Consider the following 22105-nt stretch of genomic DNA (forward strand, 5'->3'; position numbering starts at 1 on the left):
TTTTTGGATTATTGGGAAGAAACTGAAGCCTATGGAACAATCCCATACAAGCACAGGGTGGCATTGCACACTCCATAAAAAAAAAACAGTTCACCCCTCCACCTACGCTTGGGCATTAATTTTCATTTTATTCAGTCAGTATCCCAGTCCTCTGATTTCAGCACTGCACTGCGGGAGTGTACTGGCAGTGCAAATGTAGCCTGATGTGGCCTCTGCCACATGCTTACTTCCGCACAGTTTGCAATACTGTCATGATGAGAATGATGTGAGGGATTTCAACAAGACTGTATAAGGACCAACATACTGAACAGCTGACAGGACACAGTAACTGGAACAGCCGCTGAAGCTGATCTCTTGCTTACATATTAGGATTATTTTGGTCATAGAAATCTTATATTTTTTTTAAAAAATTATAGCAACGGAAGAGGTTTTAGGGAAAAAAGAGTGGTTTTGTTTTTTTTTTTTTGTGGTCAGAGTTAAGCTTTAAGTTTTTATATTGCACTCCAATATGATTCAAGTAGAAGCTTAGTTGCATAAAGCAGTAAGCATTTCATGTATAAATGTCAAGCTGCCTTATTTTACAGTAGAATTTTAATCTTTTTTCTGTCATAAAACTAAACAGACCCTGATTTATAGCCGTGACCGTAAACATCCAGAAATTAGGTTTATTCTTCTGAAAATGCGAGTTTCAAAAACTTGGGAACATCACCAAGATACCATGGATCATGTGTATCTTGGGAATCCCTGTCCACAAAATCAAAACATCATTAAAGCCTAAGTCCGAACATTTTCTGTCACTTTAAATTGTTTGGGCCAAGATGAATTGCAGCACTGGACCATTGCTGGAACACAGCACTGCATATGATGCATCTGATGCTAATACAGCATGATGAAATGCTCATAGAAGCCTCATTTACTAAAGGAAATAGTTGTTTTTGGCCAGCATGGCCTAAATTAATTAAATGGATATGAAAAGTGGACTTGGGCTTTTAATGTACTTGTGCCATACTAGTGCATGACACTAGAACGGTGTCGTTTCATTATGTCTTTCCCATCCCCAAGGTAAAGATTTGCATATGACGGTGCATTTTTTGCCCATAACGGCCTCCTGTAGTTGGAAGTTGATTAGGTTTTCTTTTTTGTTATAATGTGATAATGTTGATGTCTCTCAACAGGGTGACAGCAGTATTCGATACTTTGAAATCACAGATGAGTCCCCATATGTTCACTACCTCAACACATTCATCAGTAAGGAACCGCAGCGGGGGATGGGGTACATGCCAAAGAGGGGACTGGATGTCAACAAGTGCGAGATTGCCAGGTATTGCTCTTTACATAGAAGATATTTACTGATCTATTCAGAGCAAAAGAGAACTAGTTATTGCAACTGTACTTGGGTACCAGTGAATCACATAATGCATGTATTACTTTAGTAAATATAAGGGATTGATCTAACATTAAAAGACCAAGCAACATTTTCTTTGCCAAAGTTATTTGGTATGGTAGTACCTTAAAAGGAATCGGCTATTAGTTTTTCTTGGTTCCTCCAATAAAAAAATAACACATCCTGGAACGATGGATGTGTGACTTGTTGAAGCCAGGAGAACCCCACACCCTTCATATTTCAGCCTTCAGTGAGACTAAAGGTGTGCTTACACTAGCACTTTTAACTTGTCCTGGGCATGGTTCACCCCCTTGGGCCAGTTTGTGCAGTGAGTGCTCTGAACCTTGCCCAGTATTAAAGCATACTAGGCTTAGGACCACTTGGAAGATATGGTCTTGGGCGCAGTTCACTTGAAGTCTGGTACGGTTTGTCTCCATGTAAGTGCAAACTGCCGGAGCACAGAAACTCTCTCCATGGATCACAATGTATTGAAACAATCATTGGTCTGGTTAGCAGAGGAGTGTGTCCATATACACTTATGGTCTGTGCACACTAGGCAGCAGAAAGAATGCCAGAACTGCAATCAGTTATCAGATGGCACAGTTTGGCATACATAAACCGTAACCTGAGAGATGCTGATTAACCATCTCTTATGAGGAAAAGACTACTGTAATTATTTATAAGGTGGAAGAGCCTTACTATTTGACCATTTTAAAGCTCTAATCCCTGTTTTAGCGCAAGTGTGTCCTCAACTTACCTCTTACAAATCCATTACAGCTCATCGATTGACACCAGGCACTTTTCATTTCTCAGGATTTTATGGAGGCTTGCACAGTATGTAATTACCAGGGTCTCCGTGTTCAATAAGCTATCCATTATACAGCAGCTGTAATTTCCAGTCTAGGGTATAGGCTGACTGCTTTTTAAAATATTGAATTTGAAAATAAATTGCCAACAGATGAAAACATAATGAAGGAAATGTTCTGAAATCAAAAAAATTAGCACCACCCTAGACTTCATCACTTACAAATTTGCCAAGTTTTGTTTAGTTGGTCTCTGTTAACCCATTGTCTAAAAATTTCCGCTGGTTGTATTTCTGTATTTTCTTGTCTGTTTTATCTGCAGTATCCTTCAGTGTTTTTTGTTTCCATGCTAGTTTAGTGATGTGATGGCAGACTTTGGCAGGGCCAATCCCTTGTATCAGTAAATATAGCCCTGGGTGTGATTCTGTGGAGTTGTCACCAAGTTGTTTCAGCTTTGTCCTCATTATCAAGAATGCTGCTAGGAAGACTGATCATCTTGGAGAGATGTAAAAGTCCTCTATCATAGATGTTGACCAGGGCATTCTGTACTTGGGTGTTCTGTTGCAAAATCAAGACTAGGAAACAAGGCAGTCAGGTCTTGCATTTAGCCCTGCACCTCCACTGTCCATTAGAATTGACAGTTTCAGAGCCCATGGGAACATGTATTTCTCTTACGTCCTCCGACAGTCGCCGCCTCCTCTAAGTCATCACAATTGGGTATTGTCCACCTATCCGTAGGAATAGCTAGGCATATAGACTTAGTCAAAAGACAAAAGGCATTAGCATGTACACACCCACAGGGGCTGTCCCATCTGGTCAATACCCCCCTGCATCACCACTCCCAACTCAGTTTTAGTTTGCCTAGCATTCAGGAATAGTCAGGCTCCCTTGTGCTGGGGCTTCAGTCTCAGCCTTCCTATAGCTTTCATTTGATTTTCTTTGAAAAATGTCAGTTTTTTTCTCTCACTTTACTAGCTGTTTATTTTGTCAGCTTTAGTGTTAGTTTATTCTTCGGATGAAGATGGATCATGCAGTGCTGGGATTCGGACTGGCCGCCCTGGTTCTCCAGGGCACAGAGGGCCAGATGGACCCCCAGCCCGCCATCGAGCGTTCAGCTATGGTTCGCCCTGGCATTATGAACGACCCATCCCTGTTCGCTGCAGGGATGCAGCCGTGAGGTGGCTACCTCACAGGACTCGTCTGCGCTGCTGCAGCGTCATGTCCCTGGCTCACGGCACTCCCTGTCAGATGAGGACAGAGGTTTATCCGTGCATAGAGGCTCCCCCACGCCATCGGGTACAGGTAAGTACTTTTCTGTGTGGGGCCTCTGTCTGGGGTGGCAGTCTGTGTTGCTGTGTGTCCCCATGTCTGTGCCTGTGTGACTCCGTGCGATCCCTGCGGGGTTCGTTTTGTGCAAATTGTATGTTTTTTGCTGGGGGTCCCTGTCCGTGTCGCCTTAGGTGCATGTTGGGGGTGCAGACGTGCGTGTTGTGCGGCGACCGCTGCGGGGGTATGTTCGCGCGGTTCGCCATGTTTTTTACTGCACATGGATATGGCCCCTCCGGGGCGAGTATACAGATCATTTTGGCGCCCTCCGCCACCATTTTGTGGGCTGTAGAACGATCGGGTCGGCCGCATGTCGGCGGCCATTTTAGTGAAGCCTCAATGCATTTCCTATGGGCAGTCATTTTCCCTTAGGTCTGGCTTATAGCCAGCTCCTTCCAGCAGCATTTCCTTTTCCTTTCAGGCAGCAAAGGACACAGGTAGCAACGATCTGCGGGCTCTGCACTGCATCTCTGTCTTCTTCTGAATACTGCTTCTGGCTCAGTTTCTTTCTCCTTTTGGGGGTCTTCATAGCTGTGACAGTAGCGGTGGGCTGCGCACTCCGCAGCGCTATTTAAGGGGACAGTACATCATTTTTTGCATTTTTTCTTGTCTTGAGCCATGGATTCTCAGGAAAGCAAGTTTCCTCCAGCTTTAGTGGGGGGCCCCAGTTCTCCTGTGGCTCCGCTGCGACCTGATTTAGCTGCTACTTTAGTGGCAAATATGGAAATGCTGATGTCTGAACGGGCTGCGAGAAAACGGCCCAGGCTGTCTCTCTCTTCTGATTCAGATGGGGATATGGCGGCTGCTGCTACTGCAAGCGTGCCCTTTTCAGGGTCCCGCTCATCCTTGGACCCCCCGGGGTCTGAGGGGGGGGGGGGCTGACATTGAGGGTGTTGACACATCTTCCCCAGGGTCGCCTGAAGAACGGGCGACCATGGATGAGTCGATTGTCTCTGTTAAAGAAACCTTGCATTTGGAGGATGAGCCCAATCCTCCGTGCGTGATGTCCCCCCTTTGGGACGCACAGGGCCCGCAAGTCTGCGCAGGTTTTTCCCTGCCCAGCCGAATTTCATTACACTGTTAATGAAATGTGGCGCACGTTAAAACGTCCATTCGTGGTACCTAGTCGGTTCAAATTGCTTTATCCTTTTGCGCCGGCTACGGAATCGCGATGGTGTGTGCCTCCACAGGTAGATCACACTGTGGCCGTACTGAACAAGGCTACCTTGGTTCCTACTGAGGATACTCCGGTTTTCCGGGAGTCCACGGACCGGCGGTTGGAGTCTCTAGCCCGCCATTCCTATACGGTGGCGGGTTCGTTGCTCAAACCCGTTTTCGCGTCTGTTATGGTGGCTCAGGCGGTAGCTGATTGGATCAAGGTGTTTAGAAGCAACCTAGTGTCTGACAACGTGCCGCCTGCCCGACTGGAAATGGTGGACCAGATCCACCAAGGAGTCATGTATTTGTGTGATGCAGCCTTAAATGAGGCCCCCTTGGTGGCTCGCCTCTCGAGTGTCGCGGTGCTTAACCGGCGACTGATATGGCTGAAGAGCTGGTCGGCCGACCAGTCCTCACGGAAAACTGTGGCTGATTTTCCCTATGCTGGCTCTCGCCTTTTTGGCGAGGCGTTGGATACCCTGGTGAAAGGCGTCACGGGGGGCAAGAGCACTGTTACCCCAGAACCCGAAGCACAAGTCCTTCCGAGGCAAGCGGGGTTCTGCGCCTAGATCCACTCAGGGGTCCTTTCGTGCCTTTCGGAACCAATCCAAGGGCAAGCCCTTCAAGGCCCAGAGCAACCAGAAGAAGCCCTGGGCGGGTAAGCAGAAGACCGGCAACGCCGGCTCGGCGGGACAATCCGCCTCTGCCTGAAGGGGCGCCCTCACCCATTTCAGGGGTGGGGGGACGTTTGCGCGGTTTCCTTCAACCTTGGCTGCTCCGGGTATCGGACAGGTGGGTCCAGGAAATCGCTCGATCAGGTTACAAGATCGAATTCCTTTCCAGGCCGGCGGACAGATTCTTTCCCTCCAATCTTCGTCTGCTTCCGGGGCGTCTGCAGGATTTGCATCAGGCGGTGCAGGACCTACTTGCTCAGGGAGTGATTATACCGGTACCTCACCGGGACAGGTTTCGGGGGTTTTATTCGAATCTGTTCACTGTGCCCAGGAAGGAGGGCAAAGTGTATCCTATTCTGGACCTGAAAGCGCTGAACCGCTTCGTGCGTGTTCGCAAGTTTCGAATGGAGTCTCTCCGTTCGGTTGTTGCCTCCTTGAGTCCGGGAGAATTTCTGGCTTCGATAGATCTGAAGGATGCGTACCTGCACATCCCCATTTTCGAGGGTCATCAGCGGTACCTTCGGTTTGCTATCGCAGAGGACCACTACCAGTTTGTGGCGTTACCTTTCGGTCTCGCTTCGGCTCCAAGGGTCTTCACCAAGGTGTTGGCACCGGTTCTGGGCCTGCTACGGGCCCAGGGCATTGCGGTCCTGGGGTACCTGGACGATCTGCTTCTGAGATCGAGGGCCAGCCAGGACCTTGTGCGCGACCTGTCCATCACGGTACAGACGCTTCAGGAGTTTGGATGGACCATCAACGCTCAGAAATCAGCGTTGTCTCCGTCGCTTCGCCTTCCCTATCTGGGAATGGTTCTGGACTCTGCTCAGGCAAAGGTGTTCTTGCCGGAGGACAAGCTCCGTCCTCGTCACTCAGGACCTGCATGCGGGGCCTGGGGTTGATGGTGTCGGCCTTTCGAGGCGATTCCCTTTGCCCAGTTCCACACGCGGGCTCTCCAGACGGAGATCCTGGCCAGGTGGGACAGACTTCCTCAGTCCTTGGATCTGGAGGTGTCCTTGAGTCGCCAGACCAGATTGGCTCTTCTGTGGTGGATCCAGTCCCCGGCGGTGGCGGAAGGCAAGTCCTTCCGCCCGGTGGTGTGGACAGTGGTTACCACGGACGCCAGCCTGTCAGGCTGGGGTGGAGTCCTGGGCAACCTGTCTGCCCAGGGCACTTGGTCGGAGGAGAAATCCTCCCTCCCGATAAATGTGCTGGAACTAAGAGCAATAAAACTGTCTCTTCCAGTGGTCGGACCGTCTCCAGGGCCTGCCTGTTCGTGTACAGACGGACAATGCTACCGCGGTGGCTTACATCAACCATCAAGGGGGCACCAGGAGTGCTCGAGCAGCCCGGGAGGTGTCCGACATTCTGTCTTGGGCCGAGACTCATGTCCCGGCGATCTCGGCAGTTCACATTCCGGGTGTGGACAATTGGCAGGCCGACTATCTGAGCCGCCAGACCAGGGGGAATGGTCCCTGCACCCGGAGGTCTTTCAGATGCTGTGTGCGAAGTGGGGATCCCCAGATGTGGATCTGTTCGCATCCCGGCTAAACCGAAAGGTGGAAAACTTTGTGGCAAGAACGCGCGATCCGTTGGCGGACGCCTCGGATGCGTTGGTGGCCCCTTGGCATCAGTATCGTCTGATGTACGCCTTTCCTCCGATTCAGTTACTATCCCGGTTCCTTTGCAGATTGGCCTCGGAACCGCACATGGTGATTCTGGTGGCACCGGACTGGCCTCGCCGGTCCTGGTACGCCGACGTTGTTCACCTGGCAGTGGCGCCTGCCTCTGCGGGAAGAGCTTCTGTCTCAAGGTCCAATCTTCCACCCTGCTTTACATTCGCTGGCTTTAACGGCTTGGCTGTTGAGACCCAGGTCTTGAAGGACAAGGGTCTATCTCCTGAGGTTATTCCTACCCTGATCAAGGCTAGGAAATCTTCATCTGGTAAGACCCATTACCGTACCTGGAAGGCCTACTTCACCTGGTGTGAGTCCAGGGGGTTCTCCCCTCATTCATACTCGGTGTCGAGGATCTTGGCCTTCCTCCAGTCTGGAGTGGATCAGCGCCTGGCGCTGGCCACAATAAAGGGCCAGGTGTCAGCACTGGCGGTCATTTTCCAACGCCCTGTGGAGTCTCATTCCTTGGTGCGCACCTTCATTTAAGGTGTGCGACATTTGGCTCCTCCTAGAAAGGAGCCTTTACCTCCATGGGACTTGAATTTGGTCCTGTCTGCTTTGCAGCGGGCTCCCTTCGAGAATATCAGGGAGATATCGTTGCCTCTGCTGTCGAAAAAGGTTGCTTTTCTTGTGGCGATCACTTCGGCTCGTAGAGTGTCGGAACTGGCGGCGTTGTCTTGCCGTTTCCCTTACTTGATAATTCACAGGGATAAGGTGGTTTTGCGACCACCCCCATCCTTCCTTCCCAAGGTGATCTCTGATTATCACCTTAATGAGGACATTGTCCTGCCTTCGCTTTGTACGAAGCCTAAACATCCGAAGGAGATTGCCTTGCATTCCTTGGATGTTGTTAGGGTGATCAGGGTTTACCTGAAGTCTACGGAATCCTTTCGGAAGACGGATTCCCTCTTTGTCCTTCCTGAGGGACCTCGGAAGGGCATGGCTGCGTCCGCAGCAACTATTGCCAAATGGATCAGACAGACCATTGAGCAGGCTTACGCCTTGAAGGAACGGGTTCCGCCCTTCCCTGTTAAGGCGCACTCTACCAGGTCTTTGAGTACTTCCTGGGCCTATTGGCATCGGGCCTCGGTGGCCCAGGTGTGCAAGGCGGCGACTTGGTCGTCGGTGCACACTTTTTCCAAGTTCTACAAAGTAGACGTTCTGGCATCAGCTGATGCTTCCTTTGGCCGCAAAGTTCTCAGTGCGGCTGTGCCATAATGGACTCTTGGTTTTTTCCTGGGTCCCTGGCTGTTGGCATTTGCTTTCCTGGGCTGTTGCTCCTGTTGAGCATTTTGTTGTTGTTGCCCAGTTGGTTCTTACAGTGCGTGTAAGATTCCTTTCTCTGATGTGGGTACTGCGTTGCCTTTTCTAAGGTTGCGTCTCCCACCCCTCATGTCTATACTGCTTTGGGACATCCCAATTGTGATGACTTAGAGGAGGCGGCGACTGTCGGAGGACGTAAGAGAAAACAGAATTTTTGTAAAATCTTACCTGTAAAATTCCTTTCTCTGGGTCCTCCGACAGTCGCCGCCCCCGCCCCTCTTTTTGGGGTTCTTATTACCTACTGCTATGCTACCAAACTGAGTTGGGAGTGGTGATGCAGGGGGGTATTGACCAGATGGGACAGCCCCCGTGGGTGTGTACATGCTAATGCCTTTTGTCTTTTGACTAAGTCTATATGCCTAGCTATTCCTACGGATAGGTGGACAATACCCAATTGTGATGACTTAGAGGAGGCGGCGACTGTCTGAGGACTCAGAGAGAGGAATTTTACAGGTAAGATTTTACAAAAATTCCGTTTTTTTTTTTTTTTTTTCTTTTACATTAATCAAAGTATACCATGGCCCAGTCTGGGGGGGAAAAAAAAGTTTTACGGTTTTCAGGCTCTTTTTGTGTTCAGTCTCTATCCTATCCTAGTCCCTATCCTCCACTGATGCACCTAGCAAAAAGTGTAACACAAAGCAGTGCTGTTTCTGGTCACATGCATCGCTCTGTATACTAAAATATCCGTAGAGCTTATTGTGTCTGCACGTAGAGGTGTAATACATCTGTGTGAGCAGGAATGGGTGGCTATATTCATATACACAAAAAGGGGGGCATGGAGAAGAAATGTAACACTAGAACAGGAATTCTGAGAATAGCAAAAAAAAAAATCTTGCATTTAAATGATGAAATGAAGGATATAAGAATTACAGTATGCCGCACAAGTGATGTAAATTGCAGCAAAACTTTTCAATAGTACTATGTTTAATTTATAGCATGCAGAAAGACCATCCTGTTTTCATGCTCTGCCAATCTGCCAGAATCCTCATTTAGGGTACAAGGTAACGCGTGACCCCACCCCAAAAGGCATACATCGAACATACTGACAGTCTTTGTTCAAGAAGCTACAATTCAGGATCTAGAGCTTTTGTTGAACAGTAAAAGCATGCATGTAGAATTTAAGTTTTGGTTTGATCAGTTAGTGCCTGATTTACTGCTGTTCCTTTAAAGCAGTCATGCTGAACTCCTTTAATGCACATTTGTTTCATAAGTGAGTCTGCAGCAGGACCAGAGGAGATGGTTTCTCTCAAGTTGCCAGTGGCTTCCTCACTCCAGACTTATTACTCAAGCTGCATAACAATAACGACTACATCTAATATTTTATACGACCTCCATAAATTGTAAGGGCAGCACCAATCTTCTAGGCATGGAATGAACACGTTGGCAACATAGTGCAACCTCTTTTTCCATTCTTCAAGAACGACCTCCTTTTAAGAGCCTGAATGTTGGCTGGAGAGTGATGCTCAACTTGTCTCTTCAGAACTCCCCATAGGTGTTTGATTGGGTGTAGCTCAGGAGACCTTATTGGCCCTTGAATTAATTTCACCCTGTTCTTCAGAAATGCAACAGCGGCCTTAGATGTATGTTTTAAATCATTGTCATTTTGGAAAAGTGCACGATGACCAAGGACACGGAGTGATGGTAGTATCTTCTTTCACTATAGAGCAGTACATCTGTGAATTAATGATACCATCAATGAAATGCAGCACTCATGCATCCCCACAGGACAATGCCACCACCATCTTGCACTGTAGGCACCATGCGTTTTTTTTGTACTCCCCTTCTCTACGCTATACAGTTTTGAAGCCATCTGTTCCAAAAACATTTATCTTGGTCTCATCACTCCAGAGTACAGAGTCCCAGTAGTAGTCTTTTTTTTTTTTTTTTGGCAAATTGTGTATGTGTTGTAGAAGGGCATAAATTTATCATTACTTTTTTGACTTTTTTTTTTTTTTTTCAGGTTCTACAAACTGCATGAGAGAAAATGTGAGCCTATTATCATGACTGTGCCCAGGAAGGTCAGTACAGTAATAATGTTTGGAACATTACCAATTTAACCTCCTTGGCGGTATGATTATTTCAGATTTTAGGTGCTGAAAGCGGTACATTGTTTTGCATAGAAATCTATGTTTACATTTTAAAACTCCCCTTCCCCTGCGATCCCCCCGCCATTCTTCCGCTGTTGTTCTGCTGTGTGCTCGGCCGATGCCGGCACCTGTCTTCCGGTTCCCTTCCCTACGAGCGTTGCGACGCAGGGGGGGTGGAACCGGCGGCAAATTCAAAAGTGTAAATACACTAAATGACATGATACAAAGCTGTGATCCTAACGGATTACGCTGTATCATATTTCACCACAGGACTTAACCTGGTGACTTTTCCAGTGCCCTGACTGTGCTTTTCCAGTTTTTTATGCCTGGAAAATAGAGAACGACCATGGTGTCCAAAAAGCATTATTTTTGCGCAAAAGCGCTTTTAGACGAACTGGAAAACATCAGCGAAACTGAGTTACTTGTGGAATTTGGGAAGTATACCAAATTATTCTTCAGAATTTCCAACGGAGTGATGTGCCAGAAAGAGGCATCAGAATTGTCACTGTCGTCACTTTCCGTACCTGATGACGAATTTTCCCACGAATCGCTATCGCTCAGTCCTTCAAGTAACTCGGTTTCGCTGTCTGTTTTCCAGTTCGTCGTTTTGCGCAAAAATAATGCTTTTTGGACGCCATGGTCGTTCTCTATTTTGCAGGCACAAAGCACTGGAAAAGCACAGGCAGGGCACTGGAAAAGTCACCAGGTGCAATCCTGTGCTGTAATTGCATTATACAGTGTAATCCGTTAGGAACACAGCTTTGTATCATGTCCTTTAGTGTTTTTACACTTTGAATTTGCCGCTGGTTCCACCCCCTTGCGTCGCAACGCTCGCAGGGACGGAACCGGGAGGCAAGTGCCGGCAATCTGCCTTGCACAGAGTGGGGAGCGCAGGGAAGATGAGTAACGTTCTGGGGTAATCCCGAGTGTGGCTCAGGGTTACCGCTTTTAGAACTGAAAATTAACCCCGAGCCACTACCGCCATGGAGGTTAAAGAAGAGGGCACAAGTGTCTTCCTGAGGTTTCGGTGATGAGCATTATTGCCTAGAAGGGATACATGTCCTATAAATTTCAAGTCATTTGGGGCACAACAGCTAGTTAAATACAAACTATTGATATTACTGTAGCTCCATTTATCAAAGCAAGGCCAAGGGGATGCACACTTTAACTGCATCTTTGTTGTTAGGCTGTGCTTTAATAAATGGGGCAGGCTCTCCTAGGGTGATCAAGGTATTGAGGGGTTGATTAGGGACTGCTGGCGTTTTAGCACTGATGAATTCAAGATGGGTGAGGAGCGATTTGCAGGCTGCAGAGGAGAAAAGAGCCTCTGACAGTCCCAGGAAGTGGTCAGACCTCCAAAGGTGATTGTTAAAAAGGGAAAGAATTGGTTGCAACAACACAGAGAGCTTTAGTAAGCAAGTGTCTTTAGTGGCACAAGCTTATCCTGAACATAGGCAAGAAAATGTATATTTAGTAAATGATTAAATTAGCTGCTGAAAGTGCTAAAAACCTGTGCGTTTCATATCACTTTAATTCCCTGAATCGGTCTTGACATCAACCTCCTGTCTGTACAGTAGCACTCAAACTGGGAGGGGTGGGGCAGATATAGATGTCAATCAGGCTCTGCTGCATGCACTTGTGCTAACAGATGGGGGAGAGAGGAGTTGGTGAATTATCAGTGTTACGGCTGCTTCTTTGTCATATTGACACATGTAATTGCAATTTTAAAGTGAATTTCCTCTTTTGCAGTCAAACTTTTGAAAATCTTTTTATATTGTGTTCCCATTCACATATCATACCTTAATGGTTGTAAAGGCTAAAGGTTTTTTTTACCTTCATGCATTCTATGCATGAAGGTAAATCTTCCGTGTGCTGCCCCCCCCCCCCCCTCCCACACAGCCCCCTCTCGATACAGCAATGCGCACGGGAGCTTTGGCCTGGGTCTCTCTCTCTCTCTCTCTCTCTCTCATTGGCTGAGACACAGCAGCAGCCGTTGCCTCCCACTGCTCTGTGACCCAATGAGAGTGTGTGTGGGGGGGGGGGGGTTCGAACTGCGGCTCTGTGTCTTATGGATGCATAAAGCTGTGCTTGGGAGAGAGCACGCACCAGTGCTCCTTAGCAAGCAGCTTGCTATTGGGGGCACTGGTCAAGGGGGAGGATCCAGGAATTCTAGCAAACACAGCTCCCCAGCCCCCCTCATTAACAAAGAGGTATAGGATTTTTCAGTGCTTAAGTTTCCATATAAGAGGGAAAAAATGGTAAGCTGCAATCTGCTTTAAATAAATATAAATATATAATTTTTTTTTTTTTTTTTTTTTTTTTTTTTTTTTTTTTTTTTTAGCAAATTGTAGAGTACCACTATAAAAAACAAAAATTATGTTTTTAAGAAATTTGCCTTCAGGTGTTTTTTTTTTCTGCAGCCAGTAAACTCCCCAGCATGTTAATCCTGTGTGTCCATGCACTCATAGGCTTTTATCAGCATTTTCTGACTGGAAAAAACCCGCAGAACTAGTGGGTTCGAAGAAAAAAAAACGTTTTAACTCTGAGAGACTCTTAAAGACTGAACTTGGCTATTCAGTTTTTATGAGCGTTTTTGAGCCATAAGCTTTAGTGGGAGTATAGTTTTGCTACAAAACGCTACTGCAAAAACACTGCAAAACTCACTCCACAGATGCAGCTTTCTACAGCTAACGCTACTGGCGTTTTTGGAACCCCCAGTGTGTATAAAGCCTTAAAGCAGCACGTTCCATCTTTGACCAGTGCACACCAACACAAAGCATTAGTGTTTTGCGACAACTGGAGTTGGGGCAGTTTCTTGTCCCCTACATCGGGGGTTTCATTGAGCAGTACAGACCAATACAAATTTTTTTGATGTTCATAAGAATATAATTTTAAATGGACTAAAATTCTTGCGCCTCACTGTGTCACTATGGTATGTAAACATTACCAAACAATATATTTTTTGTATGCAATTTACCTTCTGTTGACATGAAGTTAGATGTTGATGCTGACAGTTGCACTACTAAATGAAGGACAGGCTATGCATTATGCATTCACTGTACTTGATGAAATGTTTGAGTTTAAAATCTTGTCTTCTAGTCGGATTTGTTTCAAGATGATTTGTACCCCGATACTGCTGGTCCAGAAGCTCCAATTGAAGCTGAAGATTGGCTTCTTGGCAAAAATGCAGACCCTATTTTGATATCTCTAAAGCATGGGTACATACCAACCAAGAACCGTGATCTAAATGTGATAAAGAAAAATATTTTGGGAAGTAAGCCAGCTGCACAGAAGAAGGCTGAGCCAGCTAGTACAGCTAAGAAGACACCTGAAGCCTACAGCGCTGTAAGTATCACGTTAATCATTCCACTGGTAATGTTTACTGAATTCAGAGCTCTGTACTGTTAGTCAAAATTCACTGTCCTGTACATCTTGATAACACATATTGTACATAGATTTTGCATGACATCCCACTTTTTCCTAATGGGTCCCCAATGCATGTCCGTGCAGTAAACAATGCACATAATCTGCTAACATATTGTTACACATGCCTTCAGGTGTGCTGCTTTGGGGAAAATGTTGCGTATGCTTTTTAATCTATCTGTGCACGTGAGAGCTCATAGAAAATGGTGGGACCATAACGTGTGCATCGATGTACCAGAAAATACATTTGAAGTCTCTAGTGGTAGTAAACCACGTTTAAATAAATAAATGGTCCCCAGGTTAATGGCATGAGGTGGTTAACATTTCCCATGCAGGAGCCACGGAACAGCTCTCTCAATGGACAGCGTGTGCATCAGGGCCAGCATTAAGTGATCTAGCAGGATTTAATTTTCTGACTAAAGTTCCACTTTAAATTTGGTGGTCTCTTTTCTACCTCACTACTGGAAGGTCTCCTCTGGCTAATGACTTAGTGCTTATAAAGCCTCGTACACACGCGTCGAAAATCGGCAGGGAATTTTCGTCCGACCGATCTGCTGATTTTCGGCTTGTTGGTATGATGCTTCCGACGACTGACTCCGACTTTTCGGCTGAAAAAAAATCTGGTGTGCAGGCTATAAAATTTTTGTCCGCCGTCAAACCACAGCCGATTTTCGTGCAGTCAGTACAGATTTCGACGGGGAAAAAATCTAATGAGCAAGTCTGGGCATGCTCAGAGAAGAAAGAACACAAAGAAAGCAAACCAACACATGACATCACTTCTGAAGTATAATTCTGTCGGGTGAGAAAATTCATGTGCAGTCTAGGCACATTCCAACCCACAAAACACCACTCTTGACAAAAGACGGACGATCGGTCGGCAGATAATCGTTGCGTGTACACTAGGCTTAAGACTTCTAACTACACATGTCCAGCAGCCAATAACACAAACTGACTTATGTCTCAACTGTTGCTTTATACCTCTGACAGCCCCAGGAACTTGATCTGTGCCTGGGTTGTTACGATTCCTTCATATCTGTCACCCTGAACACCCTTGGTCAACATTCATTCTGTGGGGGCCCGGCAGGGGAAAATCCTCACTTGGCTATGACTAATTACATGCAGTTGGGTGTGGGAGCATGTGGGGAAAAATATAGCGAGCATTCCACTGTGGGTCATGAGGAAACTAAGTTCTACTCAGGTTGATAGGTGTTCTCTTGTTCCAGAGAAAGGTCCTACATGGTGCTCCATTCCTCTGATTTGGGCTTCCTCATAGATGTGCAACATGTGGAATGGCCACCCCCCTTCCCTTTTTAGGAAGAATCGCAAGGACGTTCCAAAAACCTGCAGAGACCCTTTTCCATTTTAAAGATGCATGTCCCATTATGGCCCTAATGGGGAGATTTTTCTTCACTTCCTATCCATGGCCATAATAACATCTGGCTTAATTACTGGTCTCCGGTAGACCTGCAACTAGGTCTCTGATATAAGAGGCGTTTTTTAATATTCGTGTCACTAAAAGCACTAATCGCAAATAAACCTGACAGGTTTTCTATTTAATGTCTGTGCCCTCATTGGGGACATTCACCCTCTCCGTTTGTCATTTTTACCACTATCAAAAGGGAAAGTAAAGAATAATTCTGAATTTTGGGTTAACATCAGAACAGGAATAGAGGGGAAATCTTCCAATGGGAACACTAGTTCTGGTGATATCCTGAGATTTCCCTCACTTTGGAGGTATTTTCTCTCGCTTCCTGTTTTGGCTACAGGAAGTGGAGGGACATCTCCCCAATGGCGCACAGGGTTGTTTTTTTTGTTTTTTTGCTGACCAGGTAGAACTCTCCCTTACTCTATCCAAAATGGGGAAAAAAGTTTTGCCTTTTAGTAACACTTTAATAGAACATGCGGTGTGATAGGTTATACTCCTTTCATCAATGTAATCCTTGCATTGTTGAGAATAGCACCCTTTATTAAACCCTTACACTGTGAACATTTATATTCCAGGGTGCCTTATTCTTCTTTCTCTCTATTAAGGTTGCAGAAGTTCCTGTTTGACGGGCTGAGAAGTAATTTTTACATTTGCCTTGATCGAAAAACCTTTCTTGTTGTACCAGTCAACTTTCATTCATAGGCTTAGTACTGGAAAAGTTCACATTGCTGCTCTTCTCAGTACTTCACCTTTTTTTTTTTCCTCCCCCCACCTTTCTTCATGCAGTCTATAGGTCCCCTGGCAGTTGCTTGCCTCTCTCATCACAAATCTTCAGTTTTGACTGTTCTACAAACTGTTGCCTAGAGATCTTAGCGTCTCTAATTCACTGATGTCCATCAGTTGAGTGCATTTTGGGCCATGCGGATAATTTCCTCAATACTCTGCAATCTATCATGTAAGGTTGTTCTCACCTAGTGTGATGATGGCTGAACTCCTTTTAAGACGTATTTCTGTTCTGCATCCTGCAACTTCTTCTCTTGGGATTTGCCAAACACTTAGCGCTTAGTACTCTGGAGGTATTAGTTTGGCCTTGTATGTCCCCTTTCTTACTCCTTGGCTCCCCAACTCCTTGTGCAGTCTTTTACAAGAGGTTGCTCTTCATGGCCTGCTGCGACCTTCTGTGTCTCTGTGGGGTCTTATTCAGGTGCTTTTCCCCATGCCGAGTCTTCCCATTGTGTTCTTGGAAGTTACTGTCTTAAAAGGCTCTGTAAGAACGGAGCTGCCTTTTCTGTCACTCCTAGCCGCTGTAGTTCTGCCTTGGCTCCCACTTTCTCCTTAGGAGCCCACTTTTTTTTTGCTACATGGGGACAGAGTGTCTAGAAGCCAGCCATCCTTGCTCCCTTGGTAATCACCTGTTGTGTGCAATGTATTCTCCCTTTCCATGTCTTGCCTGGAATAATTTTCACATTACCTTATGGGTGGGGTCTGGACTGTCCTCTTTGGCTACAGCAAAGCTTTTTCCAATGTCCAAATGCCTAAAGGTAGCAACCCATTATCTAAGAACCAATTTGTGTGTCCTGTACCTCCAAGATATGGAATAAACAGGTAAGCCAAAATTAGTTTTTTCTTTTTTGTTTCTTTTCTTTCCCCATGCCATAAGATTGTTAAACTCTACCCATTAAATTCTACAGCGTATCCATAAAGTACATTTCTAGAATGGGTTAAATTCAATATTTTCCTCAAAATTCTATTAACAATAGCCCATAATGACAACGTGAAAGAAGTTTGTTTAAAATCTCAGATCTCTTGTGGAGGGGGAGATTAGGCCTAAAACAATCAAGGTAATATAATGGCACCTTCCCCCATGTAGTCTACATGTGCAAAAAAGGAGGGGGTTACAGATTAACCAACTGGTGGAGCTGTACCAAGGGGGATTTGAGTGTGCCTCTTAAGATATGTTTTGATCAAATAATGTAGATTTTATGAAATTTGTATATTATGATATTTAAATAAAATTTTGCAAATTTTTTTTATATTTGTTCTTTGTCGCCCATAATATATACGCATACACAGATATCTTAAGAGGCACACTCAAACCCCCCTTGGTACAGCTCCATTAGTTGGTTGATCTGTAACCCCCTCCTTTTTTGCCTTTGTTTGAAATCTTTGCAAATTCATTAAACATAAAATGCTAAAAAAATCGCATGTACATAACTATCCACAGCCCTTGCCATTACCCTCAAAATTGAGGTCAGTTGCATCCTGTTTCCACTGATCATCCTCGAGATGTTTCAACTTGATTGGAGTCCACCTGTGGTAAATTCAGTTGATTGGACATAATTTGGAAAGGCACACACCTATCTATATAAGGTCCCACAGTTAACAGTGTATGTCAGAGCACAAACCAAGCCATGAAGAAATTGTCTGTAAACGGACAGAATTGTATTGAGGCACAGATCTGGGGAAGGGTACAGAAAAATTATTGCAGCATTGAATGTCCCAATGAGCACAGTGGCTTCCATCATTCGTAAATGGAAGAAGTTTGGAACCACCAAACCAAACTGAGCGATCGGGGGAGAAGGGCCTTAGTCAGGTGACCAAGAACCCGATGGTCACCCTGACAGAGCTCCAATGTTCCTCTGTGGAGAGAGGAGAACTTTCCAGATGAACAACCATCTCTGCAGCACTCCACCAATCAGGCCAGTATGGTACAGTGGCCAGACAGAAGCCGCTCCTAAGTAAAAGACACACGATGGCTTGCCAGGAGTTTGCCTAGAAGAAGGTGAGAAACTGCCCAAAAATAGGTGTGCCAAGTTTGTAGCATCATACTCAAAAAGACTTGAGGCTGTAATCAGGGCTGCTGTTAGAAATTACGGGGCCCCCTACAGCCTACCTGATAGGGCCCCCGGGCCCCCCCCCCCCCCCAAAAAAAAAATATCAAATTGAATTTCTGCTAAAATGCCATGATCACAATGTGGTTTTGCAGCCATTACAGAAATCATACCCTTGCTAAAGCTGCTTCCTGACACCTGTATTATGTTATACCTTTTTAAAATTGCTGAATGGTAATTTTACATTGCGAGACCATGCTGCAACTGTGAGTCAAGTGATTGGCTTGCAGTTGCAGATCAGCCCCTTTTAACTGAAAAGGGGGGGTTTTAGGCTGGGTTCACACTGATGCAAATTTGACGTGGGTTTTTTTGTATCCAATTTGTATGTCAGGAGAGTGTGACTGGCTCTTAATGGAAACAGTTCACAAAGCTCCGAGGCAGCTGCAGAGCGGTTTGCAGAAGAGTCCTGTGCGTTTTCTGGTCTGTTTCAGGTCTGAATTGAGCCAAGAATTTGGGCCTGATTCCTTCCTGAAATGGAGAACAGGGACGCACTGAATCCCCTATTGTGAGCAGCTCCACACAACAGTGTGAGCCCAGCGTGATAGGTGGTGCTACATGTCTAACTCTGCAGCATGCATTAGTGCCGGTTCACACTACCGCAGCGCGACTTGCACGGACTTCATATAATGAATGTCAATGCAAGTCGCTTCGATGTCGCCCCGAAGTAGTACAGGAACCTTTTTCTAAGTCGGAGCGACTTGAGTCGCTCCTATTAGAACGGTTCCCGTAGCACTGCATGGACCGCGACTTGTCAGGCTGACCAGTCGCCTGACAAGTCGCGGTAGTGTGAATGGGCACTAAAAAATGCTGCAGCTGTGTAGTAAAACATTTCATCCACAGCATGTGTACAGCCCTATCTGACTACATTGTCAGGATTCGGATGCACAGCCAGGGGTGGCAGTAAATCCATTGCTCAGCCGCCCATGTAAAAGAGTCCTTAGGCTGCATTAACACTTTGCATTTCCTGAACATGTGACAAAGTGCATGGGAAACTCACATACTGCTTGTGGTGCCATTAATTGTTAATGGCACTCCAAAAAAAAGTTAGCAGACCCACGGTTTGTCATGTGGAAAACTTGCAAAGCTGCATGCCTGAAAATGTTCTAGACCTTCTATGGTGTGTTTGTCAAATGTAGGGCAGCCAATTCAAGTGAATGGGCTTCCCTATGTGTAAAAAAACAAGCTAAAAAAAAAATGTGAGCAGGCACATGCATTCTGGCAATGGTGTGAATGGGACCTCAGGGTGGCTTATAGAGATGGCTTGGTGGAGATGTGCATCAGCTGGAATTCTGAACTTTATTCACCCCCCCCCCCCCCCTCTTTCTCACCTCGTTTCAGCAGAAGCACTACAACATTAAAACTCTGCAGCCACTGCAGGTTAAAGTGCTCACAGATCATGGTGAGGTCAGGAGAGCAGAGCTCAGGATTCAGAGAGGAGGAGGAGCAGGCAAAAAAACATCTTACCTCACTCAATCTTTCCTCGTTGCAGGAGAACACTAACGATCACGAGGGGAGGGGAGGGGGAGTTTCAGGACCCAGCAGTGTAATGATTTGAAGGCAAAAGAAGAGAGAGACAGTCTACAGCTGTCCCTGCTGCTCCAAAATCGGGATGTAGCCCGAGAACAAAGCCAGCATGGGACAGCTTGTTAAATAAGGGGACTGGAGAACGGAGGGAGAAATCTAGCAGCAGTGCCAGGGGTTTCACAGGAGTCGCAAGGCAGTACAGCCGACTCTCCTCTCCTGCAGGTGCCCGGGCCCCATTTTGGACTGATGAGGCTCGGGCCCCCTACAGGAGGGCTGGCTGTACTGCCTTATCAGCGGCCCTGGCTGTAATTGGTGCCAAAGGTGCTTCAACAAATTATTGAGCAAAGGCTGTGAATACTTAATGTACATGTGATTTTGTTTCACTTATTAACCACTTAAGCCCCGGAGGATTTGGCTGCTCAAAGACCAGGCTCTATTTTGCGATTCGGCACTGCGTGACTTTAACAGACAATTGCGCGGCCGTGCAGCGCTGTACCAAAATGAAATTAAATTTTCGCACGAACAGCTTTTTTGGTGGTATTTGATCACCTGTGCGTTTTTTTTTTTTTTTGCGCTATAAACAAAAAAAAGCGACCATTTTGAAGGAAAACAATATTTTTTCTCAAAGTCGTCTTCCAGGACAGCCCATGAGACGTTAGGCTCCTCCCCCAGGGACAGGAAACACATTCCAAAATTAAAATAAAAGGCGGTCCCTTAGTCCTCACCTTCAGTATTTTTGTTTCCTCCGGACAGGGGGTAACATGTTCCTGGAACTGAAGCTCCCGGTCTCCTGGACTGTCCATGGAAAGACTTGGAAAGATGCATCTCCTCGGCCCATAGCGGTACCCCTTAGTGCCGCAATAGGGGCTGACCGCTGTCTCCTGTTCTCCTAGCCTCTCGGCAGGACTACGGATGCTGTCTGGTGGAGCGTTGGGGAGTTCACTCCGTTGGTCGGCCGGTTCCTTGGAGCAGCAGTGCTGTGTACCCGTGAACCGCTAACTTCGGAAGAAATTTTGAAGTTGGCGCCAAAGACGGAGGGGGCGGAACTCAGCGTATCCACTCTGGCCTCACGGGAAGTGACAGTGTCACTTCCGGCGCAGTGACGGCATCCGCGGGCGCCGGAAACCCTCGTTCCAGTTTCCGAAGGCGCGAACAGAGAGTTCAAATGGGCGACCGATGTTAGGGGAAACAGCAGTTGCTGGGACCACCATACAGAGCGATGGACACCACGGCAGCAACCGCACAGGCGGCGGAAGTCGGCTCTGGCATCGGCACCTCTCAGGTAAGCAAGGGGGAACGACACCCTATTTGCAGGTACCTGTTAGGAACTCCGTTCCCCTTCCCCCCTCTCTTTTCTATCGTTAGGGGCAGGGGTTAAGCAGCACCGCTCCCTCTTTTCTATCCACAAGGTGGAGGGGGAAAAATGGGAGGTGGGAGGAGGACAAGTATCTCTAATTAAATTCCCTTGTCTTTTATCTTCCAGGCCAAGGCTCAGGACAATAACCCACCTCAGCCCCCCAAAAAGAAATGTGCTGTATGCGGACAAAAATTGAGTTCCTCTTGGAACAAAGCAGTGTGCCGGGCATGCATAGCTAAACTGGTCAGAGACGATTCTGCAGTCTCTACCCAGAAAATGCTGTCCTCAGTGAGAGATGAGCTAAAAAGTACATTTAGTTCATTCAGGACTCTCATTGAAAAGATGCAGGCACCAGCCCAGCCTTCCACCCCAGCTCAGGCTCCACCATCCCTAATTGACCCATTGGTTTTGGAGGAGGAAGTTTCTTCTTCCCACTCTTCTGCAGAGGGATCAGGATCAGGAGAGGAACCAAAAAGCAATGTTTCCCATGATAGCTCCAACTTTAAACTGAGCCTGGAGGATGTAGATGATCTACTCAAAGCGGTTTATACCACTCTAGAGATTGAGGAGGAAGAAGTGCATCTCTCTAAGCATGACTTAATGTACGCTAGTCATAAAAAGCATGCTAGAGTGTTCCCTGTGCATAGCTCACTATTGGATGTGATTAAACAGGAATGGAATTCTCCCGATAAAAAGCCTTTTTTTCCAAGAAACTTAAAAAGAAGGTATCCATTTGACGAAAGTGTGGAACAGCCCTGGAACAAAATCCCTAAGCTGGATGCCTCTCTTGCCAGAATCTCCAAAGGAACTGACTTGGCATTTGAGGATTCAGGAGCACTAAAAGACCCTATGGATAAGAGAACAGATACCTCTTTACGTAGGGTCTGGGAAGCCTCCATTATGAGCTTAAAACCAGCCCTGGCATCCACCTGCATAGCCAGACATCTGGAGCTGTGGCTATCTCAAATCCAAACACACTTGACTGCAGGAACATCGAGGGAACAGATTAATAAATCATTTCCACTCTTATTCCAGGCAATAGGATTCCTGGCGGAT

General features: G+C 46.4%; 1 protein-coding gene across 3 annotated transcripts in view; it reads left to right on the top strand.

The window, feature by feature from the left end:
• CORO1C (coronin 1C) overlaps positions 1-22105 on the top strand; it is a 191093-nt gene that overhangs the window by 163782 nt on the left and 5206 nt on the right. For all 3 annotated transcript variants that reach the window (XM_082243092.1, XM_082243094.1, XM_082243093.1), the window contains exons 8-10: positions 1176-1321; positions 10302-10359; positions 13528-13773. In XM_082243092.1, coding sequence (XP_082099218.1) covers positions 1176-1321; positions 10302-10359; positions 13528-13773 — 450 coding nt within the window. The remainder of the gene's footprint in view (positions 1-1175; positions 1322-10301; positions 10360-13527; positions 13774-22105) is intronic.

The sequence above is a fragment of the Pelophylax lessonae genome (genome assembly GCF_965119305.1).
Source record: "Pelophylax lessonae genome assembly, chromosome: 1".
NCBI lineage: Eukaryota > Metazoa > Chordata > Amphibia > Anura > Ranidae > Pelophylax > Pelophylax lessonae.